A 16149-nucleotide genomic window follows, 5' to 3' on the forward strand; every position below is an offset into this window, starting at 1 on the left:
GACTTAGATCGTCTGTACTTTGAAATGCGAGGCTTGTTGTTTTGAGTAATGTGATTTGTACTAAAATAGATTCTATTGTTAAAGAAAAAAACGTGCTTTTGTTAAGATAGTTTCACTTTTCAAAGAAAACTAATAGCCAGGCAACTCGAGGGTGTTGGTCCAGCTTTAAAGGGAGAAAAGGGCCCAGGAAGTATGTAAAAACTGTATATGTTTATTCGACATAATTATCGCAAAAGAATTCTTAAGAAATGGCAAAACGTTACAGTTTCAGTTGAACACCTCTTCCCTTCCTAATAGGAGTTGAGCTCTGTCAGAGAAACATTACATGTAGGCAATTTGTGTGACTCACTCCAGCCAACACTGACCACCTTTCTAATCTAAATAATTTCATTTAAATTAGAATTCTGTTTTACCACTCTTCAAGCTGGGCGCGAGGCTGTTCTTTAGCCCTTGGAGTAGAGATGTAAATTCGTACAACTCGGATTGAGTTACAAACGCACTAACTGGAATTACTTCGTTATTAAAATCAATTTTACTTCCCCCATATTTTGTACAATTTTGTAAAATATTAAATATTATTATTCTTTTTCTAAGTTTTAATAAAAACAACTTCATTTTCACGGCCTATTCGCTTTATTTTTCCTACAGCTACGCTTGATGTCAGTAGATAGCTTTTGTAGTACATCTAAGGACTTTTAGTATGGTTAGAGGCTATTTCGCTAGGCAAACGAGGCAGTAGTGATAGTCCTGTCTGTTTGAAATTCTGGCCAAACAAGGTGTTCCGTAATAATCTAACAACACTAATCTGCTCCTATGGGTTTTACTGCTGAAAGTCGCTTGTCTTCGATAAAACAGATAAATACAATATTTCGTTTTGTTTTCGATCACTAACGTTTTCTTAGTAATCAGTGAAGTACTGTTTAGGTATGACATTTTGATTTTCAAAGGAGTACTGCAACGTCTGCAAAAAGTAGTTGTAGCAATGTCTGTTGGAAAGTCATGCAAAAAGATACTAGTAGATGACTATGGGTTTTATTACTTATAGCCGATTTTGACTGAAAAGATTCGGAAATGCACTTGAGGCTGTAATGGAGTCCGAAAGGGTTGGGCTTTTTTATTTAGTTAGGACGCTTCATCTGTACTGTCAAAAGCTTGTTCTGCCTTTTAAGCATATCTAAGATCACATCCGTTAACAAAATATCGGTGAAGTTCGTAATTAGAGATTTATGAGTTTACCTTCAAATGCCAAAGTTTACTCCAGTTTCATATTTCATACGTTAAAGTTTAAATGAGTAGAATATTTTGCTTCGAAAAACAAAGCTGTATCTTCTGCCAACTGGGAAGTAGTTATAGAAATGGCTGTTTAAAACTTTTTAAAAAAAAAGTGGCCTGGCAACTCAACACAGAGGATGCTTGGTCAAACTTCACCAATCAGTAGGGTAGTAGAGAGCATTCAAAATTTTCACCCAATGAAATGAGGCTGGTGTCTCGTTGGAATGATAGCTTTTGATCTAGTCGAAATAAAAATTGAAAAGTGCAACGTTTTTGCTGTTATAAACTGGGCAAGTTGAAATATATAACCTAGTAAAAGAGGAGTCACGTCGAGAATGCGATTTCTTACGTAGCCATTTTTGCGACATGGCTTTTGCCCGTAGTTTTATTTCTCTCTGCAATTACAACTGGCTGCTGCGAATTCTGAGCGATGATTTGCGGCGGATGAATTCACTTTACCGCCGGGGAATATTTTCATGTACGTGAAAGGAATTTTTTTATTCCTAGAAAAATCGGGGCGAAATCCAGGCAGAAAGGTCGGTGGAGTCAATTAAATTACCAGTTGACGAAACGGCGCACAAACCAAATTGGCCAATTATTTCAAAATCGTATTTTACACATTACAGACTAGGGGGTTGAGTAAAGTAAAGTAATTCCTGTCGTACATGAGAGCTTTAAATCCAACTACCGTTGGGTGGAGTTGTAAAAGGGTCAGACCACTTTACAATTTTTTTTTTTTTTGAAACATGAAAACTAGGTAGTGAAAATAACTTCTCTGGAATAAAAAGTTTGCAATCCCACTCTAGCTGCTTACTCTTCAATATTATTTGATATTAATTAACCTAACAACCAATGTAAAAATGCGTGAGATAAAGTTTAATTTTACTATATTTTATCCGATAAAATTTTATAAAATATAATTTCAATTAATTATCCTTTTTATCTAAGGTGTTGGTTCAAATGACAAGGAATAATTAATTGAAATAATTAATATAGTGAATTATGACCGTTAAACATATATGGATTAATAAAAAATATAAATAAAGATATAAATAAACGATCTTTAGAGTCGTCTTTAGTCGTAGTTTTCTGGTCACTTTGGTCTGTTTATACAGCTGTTTTGGTCAGTCAGACCCGTTTTGCAAACTACACTGATTGGTCTGTGTCGTGCTTATGTCCTACTTGTTGGAACTCCGCAAGCACACCAAAATGGGCAGACCAAAATGATGCCTTTTTTTTTTTTTTTTTTTTTTTTTTTTTGTTATCGGGAAAAAAGGGCCAGAGGCGACGGTGGGAATCGAACCCACGACCGCGGCGTGAGAGTCTCTCATGCTAACCACTGGGCTACCGCGGTCCCCTATGCCTTAGATCTAAGAATAAATCGCATTTTGTATTCCAGAATATAATTTAAATTTCTGTAGTTTGATTAAACTTTTTAAACTTACTAAAAGTTAATTAATGTCTAATAAAACCTACGAAAGCAAAATGTTCCATTTTCACACGAAGAATAGTAGATTTTCTTGAAATTAAATAATTACTGTTGCTGACGTAATTGCTGCAAAATGATTTCAGTGTTTGTAAAATTTAACAACCAGTTTTTTTCCCAATTTTGCACAAGTTAAAAATTTTTCTTTTTTACAGGATGAGACGGTGGGGAAGAGATGGGGCGGTGGCGGCGAAACAAGCCACGAGATTGATCTCCATCCTGCAACGAGGGAGGTGAGTGCCGATAAACTTTCTTTTGTATAAATCCCATTATTAAAAAACAAATCAATATCAAAACTAATCAACATATCCAAAATTAAACGGACCATATGTCTTACATAATGGAAAAAAGAAAGGGTTAAATTTCGAATTCACTAATTTTCAGAAAGTAGGCCGTTTTAAATATTAATTACAAGTAAAATATAAAAGAAAAGAAAATTTAATCTATTTTCCTAGAATTTAACATCATATTTTTATTTAAAAGTTCTAATAGACGAAAATTATCAATAACAAACTGGAAGCAAATTCCAAAATACAGTGAATGTACGGGATGTATTACGGATCATCGCTTGTATTTTACTCTGTTTATTGTGAAAAACAAAAATCTGCCAAAAGCTATATTTACTCTCATAAAAACAAATGATGGTTCTGTAAAATTTTGTTTTCCCAATTAGTTGTTCATTTGTGTCTAAAGCGCGAGTAGAAACATACTTTCTTTTGAATGAACCTAATTATTTATGTTATTTACACATCAAACCTTATTAAAACATCAAAAGAGAATAGAAATAAATAATTCTGAGTTAATTTTTGGATTTAGCTTTGAACTTATCAAATTACAGACCTAATTATCGATTTTAAACTGTAAATCCTTCTTGGAATTTAGATTTCTTTTTAACGTTATTTACAATTTGTACGATAAAAATATTAATTTTGATGGAGTGATTTAATTTTTTTTTTCAATTTATTCTTCATATAGGACAGCCTGTCCTTTACAGAGGGAGTCCATAAGTCCAGGCTTATGCATATAATATTTGCAATATTAGATAAGGAGCAAAAAATTACGAAGCAATGAAAAAGGAGGAAAAAAGAAAAATCCAAATAATACCAAAAGAAGCAAATAAAAACAAATAAATTTAACATTACAATAAACTTAAAGTAAAAGAACTTAGTTACATTTTTCCTCCGAAATGATAAAATGCTTTAATTTTAGTGAACTATAAATAACCATAAATAAAACGTAAATAAATTATTGATTTCTTCTTTATTTTGGGGGGGGGGGATATTTTAACAAAGGAATATTTAGGGGGAGGTTTTTGCGCATGATTGATACCACCACAACTAGACATATCGGAGTGTACTGAAGTTGGAATTTGAATACGTTTTGAACTTTTTTTTAACAAAAACATTTCTTTTAAAATATAAAAACTCATGCATAAGCAAAACCACCTGGTATGAGGTAAGCTAAAAGATTTAAACAGCTTTAAGTCATATCTCTCAACAAGAAAAAGGTTCTCCTCTCTCTCTCAGCAGGGACGATTTAAGGAAAAATAAGCTCTATAGTAGCCACAACCCTTTTAACTACCACCGCAAAAAAGAGGGGCGATGCAAAGTCAGAAACCCACTCTGTCAAGAGAAACCGTCGGCACATATCCTTCATGATCTGAGGTATAAGTTTCAGGAAGGCAATTCTTACACCAAGAAGTCGTGAGGTACCGAGAATGATTCGTTTTGAGGAAGAAAGCATACTTTCCACAGTGTGGACATAATCATAATACATAGGTCGTACTGGAGAACATTTCATAATTCCTACTATAAACACACCTCCCCCAAAGAAATAATACCTATATTTCAGGAGAAAATGGTGTAGGATTTTTTTTTCCAACAAAAACCATGAAGAAAATCCGGTAATAAAGCCATTTTGCTGCATCGCAAGGTATTTTTCTTTGATTATTTTGAATAAAAAGCTTATATCTAAAAAAGCTCTTATAATTTACTGTTGAACTTGTTTTTTTTATATAGATTATCGTTTATAAAAATGGAAAATTTACTTTTTTGCAGATACTATTTTTCTTTTCAAGTCATAAGATTGAGAACGGATTTAGGCAATAACATCGACTAATGTAAGGAGCTGGACACGCGCCTCAATCAAATGGACGATAAAAATCTAATAAAGTTGAGGAAAAAAACAGAGAAACACATGAAACCTTGGCTTTGAGTCCCATTCGAGATTTTATTGCTATTGGGAAAAAAGATCAACTTGAGTTATAACTAATCGGTTTACGAAGAAAATTTTTTATTAAATTGTGTTTAGTATTTTTTTTATTTCACTTGAATTTAATCAGTTGTAACAATACAAGAAAAATTTCAAAATGTTACTATCATCATGGCAGTCCCTTTTGTTGAATAATGTCATATGTTTACCTTGAACCCTGATCATTCTTTTGATTTCCAGCTTGAAAATGTTACCCGAGCAGTTATCTCAGTCTTATCGTTGGCAAATAAAGTAACACATGTTGAGATAATGTCATTTTTCCATTTGTCCGCTGGACTTTTGTCCATTGTTTTTAAGAAAATCGAAGCATTCTCAAATCTTAACAAAAAGAAAATTTTTCAAAAATCTCACTTTGAATTGATAAGGAATCCATTGTCTTATTTGTAATATGTATTGTTCAAAAATAAATTATATTTTGCATATCATCTAGTTACTTCGTGCTTTTACCGTACAAGTCACAAATTAAATAATTCTATGTTTTTAATTTAATTTTCTTGCCATGTAAAATCTATCCAAGGTGTGTTTTAAACAACATGGATTTATTAACTATTTATTGTCGGGAAAATGAAAATGACACAGTGGCATACTGTGAAGATGTGAGTGACATTCGAGGGCGCGCCTCTTGTAAAATAAGAGCTGACAAGATCCCCTTGTTCGATCTCGCTCTCCTTATCTCGATTGGGCCTTTTCAAGATCACGTTACGTAATCTTTGCTTTGACGATTGTAGCCTGAGACAACTTTGAAAAACCCAGGCGAATACTCGTACCCTTATCACAAACAAGTTTCATATTAACTTGCACAGTGCATCGAGAATTTGAGAGCTTTCGAGTGGGTACTTCACATTTCAGTTGACGGCAGTTCGACAAAGTTGTGAATTTTCCAAATATTGTATTTGTACATGTATTCAACACAGTTTTATGTTGAATAAAATTTTATTCCTATAAAACAACAAGTGCAGTAAAACTAATTATATGATAAAACTTAATCAATATTTTTCTTTTATCTCGATTTTTTTTAAATTTTCTAACGAAAGTATTTCAATTACGAGGTTATATAAACTTGGGGTGCCGGTTTTTGAAAAAAAAGCCAAATTGTAAATATGTCCAGTGGCCCTGAATTCGAACCCGGGTCCTTTACCTTACAGTGATGAGCGTCGTGTCAACGCCATAGTTGCGGCCAACAACGCCACCCTGAGATTTTATTGAAACACTTTTTCATTATTAAACATAATTAATATATTATTATTAGGTTTTTTCATGTTGCATCGATGACTCGCATGGCTAAAATGGAATTATTAATAAATATTAATTATTATTATATTTCAGTCATTTGCAAATATGAATCAATAAAACTTCATTTTTTAAAATAAAATTTTTTTCTATAAAAAGTTCATAGTATGCTTAAAGCAGCTAACTCTTTAAATGTGTAATCATTTAAGTCAATGGATAAATGATTTTTTTTAATCCTTATTTACTCTTCTTGGGGGATTATTATTACCGAGTTATCTTCAACCTGAGCCGACAAGAAATTTCCTTTTGACTCATGGTAAAAAAAAACTAGTTTCATCCATTGGCCAACTAGTATAGATAGGATTCTCCTTTAGACCACCATCGTCTTTCATATAAATATTTTTCACCTTAGCAGCTACATTCCATTAACCAATCCACCTATATTTTGAAACACCCTTCACCAACGAACTATAAAGATTTTTCGAAATAAAAAAAACGACATATTCGGAGTTATTACTTTTTCAATGGATTCGTCATGCCTTGTGCTAGTTTTATAACGCAATTTAAAAAGTAAACGTCAAATAACTGTTTAAAATACGATAGAAACAATTTTTGAAATATTTCTTTGAATTGTGTAAGACACATACAAAAGTAAAGTAAAATAATCCCTATTGTACAGGAGGGTTTAAAATCGAACTCCAGGTAGTATGTTGGGAACGATGGGTCAGACCATTTTACAATACCTTTTTCATACCATCATCAATTAAAAAGCCACGAGGTCTGCCGGGATTCGAACCCAAAATCGCTAGCGTGGCAAATACAAGTCGGACACCCAAACCACTCGGCCTCCGCGGTCCCTGGTTTGGTCATACCTCCGGTTAACCCATGGGCACCGGCAAAAGACCGAAGGGTGCCCACTATGTGGGGAAAGTGTCACTACAAAACGTAATACCTGATTGCAAAGTACTAAAAGAATACCGGAAAAAGGCAATACCTCCCCAGACGACAGAAAAACATTAGGCCCTAACAGTGACGAATACTTGAAGTTAATGCACGTTTGCGATTGCATGTAGGAACCTCTTATTCTGTATTTTTTGGCATAAAAGTTTGAGTGTCTGCGTGGGCGCATCTGAGTTGGAATATCGAGTACCTCACCAACTCGACAAAGTCAAAATCTAGGTACTAGTATGTTTGTAGAATGAAAGGGATAGGGCACTGGTGTAGTACAAAAAAGCCGGTGACTACCTATGTGCGAATGTGTTTATAGGCTATTGTGTGCGTGTGTATGTGTGTGTGTGTGTGTGTGTGTGTGTGTGTGTGTGTGTACGTGTGTGGCAGAATACAGAGTGCCCCAGGGATCTGTCAATTTAGGTAAGCTAATTAGTATGTATGAATGAACGCAGTGTGATCCCCGTCGGCTACACAACTTTTGTTTGTACATATGTCTAAAAAGATTCTTGTCTGTATGAATGTATTTATTAGCGTGAATGATGGGAGAACGTCTCGTGGATATGAAATCCTTCCCGCTTCCCAACTGTTGTTTTGTAAATAATATAGTGTATATTTTGCATTAGTTTTAGAGATTAAGCCATTTTTTCAACATGAATGTGTAAAGGTAGTCAACAGCTGTTGAACTGTAGGTTAAAGATTTTTTAATCCTTCTATTTAGATAATATATTCTTTTTCAAATCAAATACTATTAAAAAAATCATAAATTGTACTACTAGGACATCTTTACTTTAAATAGTAACAAACAAATAAATATGTTTCAATTGGAACTATTGACATTATTTTTGTGAAAGTGAAGACAGTAAAGCCTTGAATTGAAACTTATTGAAACAAAACAAAAAAAAACCTTAAGAATCTATCCACAACAAATTTTTATTCATACCGATAAGTATAAATTCTTGCATGAAACGATTGCATTATTGTTTGATGTCCAGAGATAAAAACTTGATGGATATTCGATTGACAACTGGAATCGCGATTTATTTGTTTTCCTCGGTGAATAACTGTATTTATTTACATATTTGACAGTTGGCTGAAAGAAAAACCGAGGCCTGATATTCGATTAAGCATGGATCGGCCTATTCCTTTCACCAGTGTTTATTAAGCCCACATCTGCTGTGTATTTATTTTATAATTTTCCTCTCTTGTTGGCTCTTTGTTGTCTTTGTGTCCTTCGAGGATGATCATCCGTCTGGCATGGAAACAAATTACACCCTGCGAAATAAACACTCGTGAAATTAGCTTTCTGCCTTTAATTTGTAATTTCTCCGTTTATAGAGATTTCAACATCTTGACGATGGGTCGAGTCCAGTTATGTCGATTAGTTACTTGCCTAATTATTAGATTCTTTAACTCAATCAGCGTCCACATTTGCAACTATCTTTTAAATGTATTTGTATTTTTAAACCGGTTAATCTTTCCACGAAGACTTGAGTTATTTATGAGTCCTGCTCACCTAAACACCTGCCGTACTGCTTTACTCAACTTCAAATCTCTTTAAGTCACTTCAGTGAAATTCGTTTTGAAATTTATCTCTTTGATGTTCTAGATTATTCTTCTCGGACCCATTGAGGAAAAGCCTGCCGAATCGTCTGGTAATATAAGAAAGTACCTGTTTCGTTTTTTAACTTAATCGAAAACTTCACCTAGATAAGACTATGTTCCATTATGGATTATAAAAATGTTTCTCCTTGGCCGAGTTGACGAGAAAGGAAATACACTGAAGACAAAAAAACCGGACACTCGTATTTTACTATTTATTTCAAACTATATTTATTTTATCGTTTTATTAATTGCAACTTATTTTAATGGAAACCAAATTAACCCAGATCAGAAATTCATGAATTTTTATTAAAAATTATTTATTTATGATGGTTTGAAGAAAAATTCACCAAAATATCTGAAAATCATTTAGTGATAGATTAAAATTGAATAACAATTAATGACATCTTAATAACTCGTAATACCTACTTCCTCTACCCTCGCGGAAGGCCTTAAGTCTCCTAGGCATTGAGCGATCGGATTTCATCTTGTGAAATAACCCCATTCTTCACCAAAAACAGTTTGAATGACTTTATCATGTTCCGTAAGTGTTCCATAAGATTTATGTCAGCATGTAACGTGCTAGCCAATTCATTGTGGTAATCCCTACATCCTCCATTACATAATGGGTGACAACTCGAGCTGCATGCGGTCGAGCATTACCACGCATTAACACGACGTTGTCTCAAAGAAATGGATCGAATTGGACAACAGCTTCCAGAAGAACTTCCTCAACGAAAACAGTGCATCAATGTACATTCTGCATGACAATCCGTACAGTCAGGCATGGATGTTGATTCCACCCCAGGTTCTCCGCCATCTTTTCCCCACGCGGTCAGGTCATCTGATTGTCATAAACCATCGGCACTGATTTGTTAAGAAAACACCCTATTGTTCAATAAAGAAGCTGATTTGCGTATATTCGCCTTTTTATTCGATGCCTTTCCAGTTAGTGGAGAACCTGATGCACGACTCCTAGAGACTAGGCTATTCTCACGAAGTTTTGATGCCTCTTTTAGAGTACATTACGCTTGGAGTTGACTACCTATCAAGGAGGCCGTTGAATGACAGTTTCATAGTAATAGCAATAAAACTATCGTCTCTAGCCGTCGTACATCGAGGTCGAGATGCATCTTTCTCTTCGATCGAGACATCTAGTGGGCCGAAAACGCTGTAGACAGGCGAATTCTCGACTTACAACTTTTTCTTAAAAAAAATAGTTTTTCACTCAAATAGATTGTTCATTAAAGAAAACAATTTAAAAAAATCAATTAACTCAGTACATAAATTGGCTCTGGAAAGGATGAAATTGAATTGATTTTCTTTACTCTTAATCTAAAGCGTGTAAAAGGATCAGTAACATGCTATGATTCTAGCCGAATCTGTATCACTTAACACCATCATTAAAACAAATTTGAAACTTAAAAATCAAACCACGTGACTGTTAGAACGAAGCTTTACAGAAAAACCAAGAAAGAAGGTATTGACTAGTCAAAGATTTATTTACAAAATCCAAGTGGGAGAGTTATCTGTGTTTTATTTACCTCTAATTCTTTAAACCGGACCAAATACTGCTGTAAGATAATTAATGGAGGATTGTCAATAAGATATAAAAAAGTTAGCTAGTTTCTTCACATTAATACATAATGCACATTAAGGAGTAACTAATCTCCTCAACCCAAGAGAACAAATCTCACTTCAGTTTTGCTATAACAAACACAAATGATAAGATCACTGGATTAGCGGAGCACCAAGGGCTACTTCTTCGCTGTTATCCAACAGATAGAGAGCTTACTCATTTTGATACCGGTAAAGCCATGATTCACGCAAAGCGTTGAATAGCAGCACCAACAGTTTCCACCCGAAGGTCCCGATGTAGATCGAATCTACCATGGTGCATACACAATGCAGCATAGCACTTTGTTTTGAAACATCTGTTTCATCTTCACATGAGTTATACACACAGTTTTCTTGGTACAGCCCCAAAGCTGAATACCATAAGCCCATAGGCTTTAGAACTTGCTGTTTAAGAATCACCTTGCTCTAAGTATCCAATTCTGAATATTGACCAAGGAGCCAGTACGTTTTCCGAAATTTGATTTTGAGTTCTTGACAATCAAACCACCCAAGTGTTAGAAAGAAGCTTTACAGAAAAACCAACAAAGAAGGTATTGACTATTCAAAATTTTATTTACAAAATCCAATTGTAAACACAAGTGGGAGAATTATCTGTGTTTTATTTACCTCTAATCCTTTAAACCGGACTGAATGTTGCTGTAAGATAATTAATGGAGGATTGTCAATAAGATATAAAAAATATTAAAGTTTTATTAATAAAGTTTTATTGGACGTTAACAACTGAGTACATATCCTTCTAGTTACTTCACATTAATACATAATGCACATTAAGGAGCAACTAATCTCCCCAACCCAAGACAATTGGGAGAGTCTACCCAAATTGTAAACACAAGTGGGAGAGTTATCTATGTTTTATTTACCTCTAATCCTTTAAAACGGACCGCATATTGCTGTAAGGTAATTAATGGAGGATTGTCTAACAGTAAGATATCAAAATATAGCCACTTTTTCGCCTCTCAGTGTATATGCAATTTATGGAAAAATCGTGATTTTACATGATAATGGTACATGTAGATAGTTTTTTGAAAAGATAAAAAGTGAACTAAAATCCAACACGAAAGAAATGAAAAATAGACTTTGTTATTCATAGAGCATCTTTTAAAAAAAGGTATCTCGTTTTTAGAGTAAATTTCTTTCCTTCTGACCGAAAACAGTGGAGAATGTTGCTGTTTGCTGATACGAGTACGTTGTAGTCGGACTAGCTTCATATAATTTTCTGTCAGTTGGAAACGAACGATGCCTGCCTAGAAAAAAGTCTGTTTGTGTACTTAGTATCAGTCCGCATTATCATTCCGGTCCTTGGCGTTGAATTTCATAATTCACATTTAAATTGAACATTTGGTTCAAGGCTTGAAAAAGTTATTTTAAAAGCGAGTATATCCTTTGCACTTAATTTACATCCGTGGAGAAAATATGTGTCGTATAAAATTTAAATTCTATTTCTAAAAGTGTTATGCAGGCAGAGAATTTTTCCAGTAGGTCTAAAACACCTGTAGCCTCTTCTGCCTTGATTATACGATAGGACTGCTGATTAAACGCAGCACGTCCGATTTTTTCGTTTTAATATCCTCGCAATTAAAGTTAATTGCCGGTAATTGGCCTGCGTATTTCACTTATCTGCCGAATGTACCGCGGAGGCGATAATTGCTAGAAAGATGCACGAAGGCCCCTCCCAAGTTCTATTTTACGACAGGAAGCTTCTCCAAGGACGGGCGAAAAGTTGCGTCACGTAATTGCTTGATTGCTATCTTTATAGGCAACAATACATGACGTCTATGTCTATGCACCGCCCTTTTTGTATGAAGAAAAAGGCTATAATTTTAATTTTGACCTATGGAAAAAACGTAAAACAGAACTTTGGGGTACTTGTCTAATAAAGTGCTTTGATAAGGCTAATTTTTCAAAAAATATAAAAGTCACCTTATGCAAATCCCTAAACATACGGGATTGCATAAAATATGTTATTGTCTATTAATAAAAGTTATTTAAAACAATACCAGTTTTATGATAAGGATTATTTCAAATGTGCTAAAGTAGTTTATTTTTCGAGTCCGTTCTTTGTTAATAATGTTCTAGTCAATCAATATTAATAATAATAATGTTCTTTCTTAATAATATTAGTATAGAATATTTCATACTCACAACCACACATCTGAGTCACCGATTTTAATACATATGTCTACACTGAATATGATGAGAAGCCGAAACGCGTCTGACTGACCAAAACAGCGAGGATAAGAAGACTAAAAATAACTGGACCAAACTACTTTCATCCTCATCCAGCTGTATCAAAACTATTACTATTCTTTAATTACAAATAAACGCTCGCTTTATCCGGATTTATGCTAATCCCAATTACTTCGGACTAGCTCCTTGATTGTAACTTAATTTTTTTCTATTTTTGTTGTACTTTATCTAATTATCCTCAGTTGTTGCAGTGCTTTTGAAGTGTATAATTTTTTTTTTTTACCAGAAAGTTTTAATCATTTTTATTATTGGTTTAACTATTAATGGACGATGAGCTATGGAAAACTTATTACCAGGTAACCACAAATGTTCGTGAGGATCTATTAAGTGTCACAATTGAAATTAGTTTAAAATTATTTTTTTCGAGGAAATAGTCTATAAACTTCACCCAAATGAGCCCAAATAGTTAGTTTTTAAAAAGTTTGTGTTCCGGGACTCAAAAAAATAAAGTCATTTCATTTTCCAGTTGTTGGATATTACCGAATTCCCGATTGCGCATATGATTGTCCATTGTTAAGGAAAGATGAAAGTAAGATGGGGTCAGGTCTGGAGAGTGGTGTGGTAGGACTTTCCTACCAAGTTTCAATATCTCCTATGGCTGTAGGAAGTCCTGGTGAAATATTATACCTCCTCTGTTCACGAGATCAGGTCGTTGCGGGGCCAGGGGAAGAGTTACTCGTACCAGTGAGCTTGAGTAGATTTCTGCGGTGATGGTCGTGCCCTGTGGCAGGAGTTGGTACTGTGCAATGCCTGCCCTACTACACCAAACATATCCTTTTGTTGGTGAATATTTTGTTTTGCGTCAAAGGGTCAGGGTCATTTGGTGAGTTAATGGTACGACCTTCTGTTATTACTGTACAGGATCAATTTTTCGTCGCATGTGCCAATTCGGTCAAAAAGTCTACTTTGTTCCGTGAAAGTAATGGAAAGGAAATATTTATGCGATCAACCTTGTTGCTCAGTTCATGACGAACTCCTTTGCTCAGCTTTGACGTTGTCCCAAGTGGCTGTAAGCTAGTGCAAATGGTTTCATCTCTTACATCAAAAAGTCTGGTAAGCTCCTGGTATGTTTGATTCCTATCAAGTTAGATAGCCCCTCTCAATAATCATCATTAAAGATAGAATGCCAAACAGACCATGGTTCATTTTCAATCCGTTCATTTCCAAAAGCAAACTGTTGGAACCACTTTTGGAAATTGGGCTCTTTAATTTTTTTACCACTGAATGCAGTGCAAATTTTATTGTTGCAGTTTCATTGGCCACCCCAGTACCGAGTTTAAATTCTACAATATGCACTCACTTTAAAAACACATCATCCTCTCAGTATCATGAGATGTTTTACATTTTACCTTTGTTTTCTCCAGATTTACGTTTTGCCGATAGAATGTTAAAAATAATTAAAAGAAACAAAGAAACTGAGACTAGCATGTGCGATTCAGTAAGAGGTCAGTAGTTTGTTCAAAATTGATTCCTTGCGATAATAGGCGGATCCCAGTTTGTATTTTATAAACAACCTAATTCCATTAATTTTCGTTTTTTTTCGATTTAAAATTTTCAGAACGATATCCATTAACACGGTTGGAAGTCTGGATCGCTAAGTTACTAAGGAAGGCGTCGAGGCGATCAATGGGCCCGGAGGTTTCGCTCTGCCCCTTCCGAACGTGCTATTAGCCAGCAGTGTTTTCAGCCTCAAACGAATTCGCCCAAATGGTGCCCGACTGAGATCCTATCGTGGTCATATCTTTCGAAAATGATACGGCGGCTACTTATTTGGACGCCGTTTTCTGAATTGAACCGAGGGCCGCCGCTGGGCATGCGTTTGCACCGCTTTTTCCCCGTGGGTAAAAACTTGAACATTGGTGTCAATGGAATGATTGAAATACGTTTTAAAAAGTTGATTGCCAAAAACAACAAATTAATGAAGAGGAAAGTCGTGTAACTCTTCCCTTTTGAATAATCGACGTTTTAGCAGTTCCGTCTGAAAACAAAGGAACTCTCTCGCTCCCTGAATTTTATTTATCGTCCAAACAACTTTCTTGATTGTAATAACTTAATTAATACAGTGTTACCTCAACCGAGTTGCCATTTAAGTACTATCTTTCTTTTTTACTTAATTTCCCTCCATTTCTGATAATCATGATTTTTTCACTATTTATAATTAGAGTAACTAATTTGGTACTGAAAAGTTTGAACATGGCTGGCAAGGCTCGAGGGCAGTCAGCGAAGTGGGCTCAGTACGCATCCTTGTTTGACCTGGATACTTACATAGTATGTATTTTTGGTCCAAACAAAAGAAGTCGTGTTTTCACATATATTTTTCACCGCCGACATAAAATTAGTTGAAACACCTAGTAGGAATTCCTGAGTAAATTTTTTCAATAGTATTTATGAATGAAATAGGTCCGTGATTGCTAAGGATGCATGGTCGCTTATTTTGATAAAAGGGAAAATTATTGATTCCGACAAATTGTCAGGGATGTGAGTTTTGAGAAAGATTCACAGTGTATTCACGGTTGAGTTGATGTAGTAAATTCGGAGGAGAGCATTTATAAAATTCATATGGAATCCTATCAGAGCCCTGAGCTTTAATCTTTTTTGATAGTGCTAATATTCTGTCAGGTTCTCATTGCTCGATTTTTTTAGCAAAAGAGATAAATTAAACATCTAAAGTTCATATTCCTTAAGTAAACAAAAGATGAGGTAAAAACGACAACAGGTTTGAACAAAAATTGCTATGTAATCTGTGGTTGCATTGAAAAGTGGTTTAATTCGAAAATTGCTATTATCAAGTTAACTATAAAAAAAAACTAATAAAACCACTTAAGGGAGTATGCTACTGTCGAGAGAATCAAGATAGAACATCACAAAAAAAATTAAGTCTTTTAACGTTATTTTCCAAAAAAATTCAATTTTGGACTGATACAGGGAAACGTAATTTAGTTCAATCGCCAGACCTACCTTAAAAACGTTTTTTTTTTATAATGGGTATCTGGATTTAAAAACAAGATGTTTCCTTGTTAAGTAGGTTGAAAGTGTGTGTACTGACGAGGGTGAACAGCATATCTCCACGAACGAGTTAGGAGTGAGCTGCAGAAGGCCGCGGAAGGCCGCAGGGGAAAAATCGAGAAAACTAGAACAAGCAGTTGAAACAGCAGACCGTGGATCCTCGTCCAAGTGTTCAAGAGCGCCAAGGACCTTTTATTTTCCTGTTCGCCTCCGAGAGCGTACAACAATTGTCTTGACCCACATACCGATTAACATTTTTGTCCTCTCATAGAAACGCCCTTGCCTTTGTTAAATCGTCGTCTTGCGAATAGATAAGGTACGATGACGAACCCCAGGCAAAATGAAAAATATCTCCTTTTTTCGCTGACAGTTTATTCAAAAACACTTAAGAATAGCGAGGATGCATTTTTATTATGAAATTCAACTTGATATAAAAAATTATTCGCGAG

The 16149-nt window shown here is 34.8% G+C and overlaps 1 protein-coding gene across 3 annotated transcripts in view; it reads left to right on the top strand.

Moving 5' to 3' along the window:
* Positions 1–16149, top strand: part of LOC106672692 (Krueppel-like factor 6) — a 245110-nt gene that overhangs the window by 103171 nt on the left and 125790 nt on the right. For all 3 annotated transcript variants that reach the window (XM_024230627.1, XM_024230625.1, XM_024230626.1), the window contains one exon: positions 2914–2991. In XM_024230627.1, the coding sequence (XP_024086395.1) occupies positions 2914–2991 (78 nt within the window). The remainder of the gene's footprint in view (positions 1–2913; positions 2992–16149) is intronic.

This window comes from Cimex lectularius, unplaced genomic scaffold (assembly GCF_000648675.2).
Source record: "Cimex lectularius strain Harlan isolate CLEC.00 unplaced genomic scaffold, Clec_2.1 scaffold61, whole genome shotgun sequence".
Lineage (NCBI taxonomy): Eukaryota > Metazoa > Arthropoda > Insecta > Hemiptera > Cimicidae > Cimex > Cimex lectularius.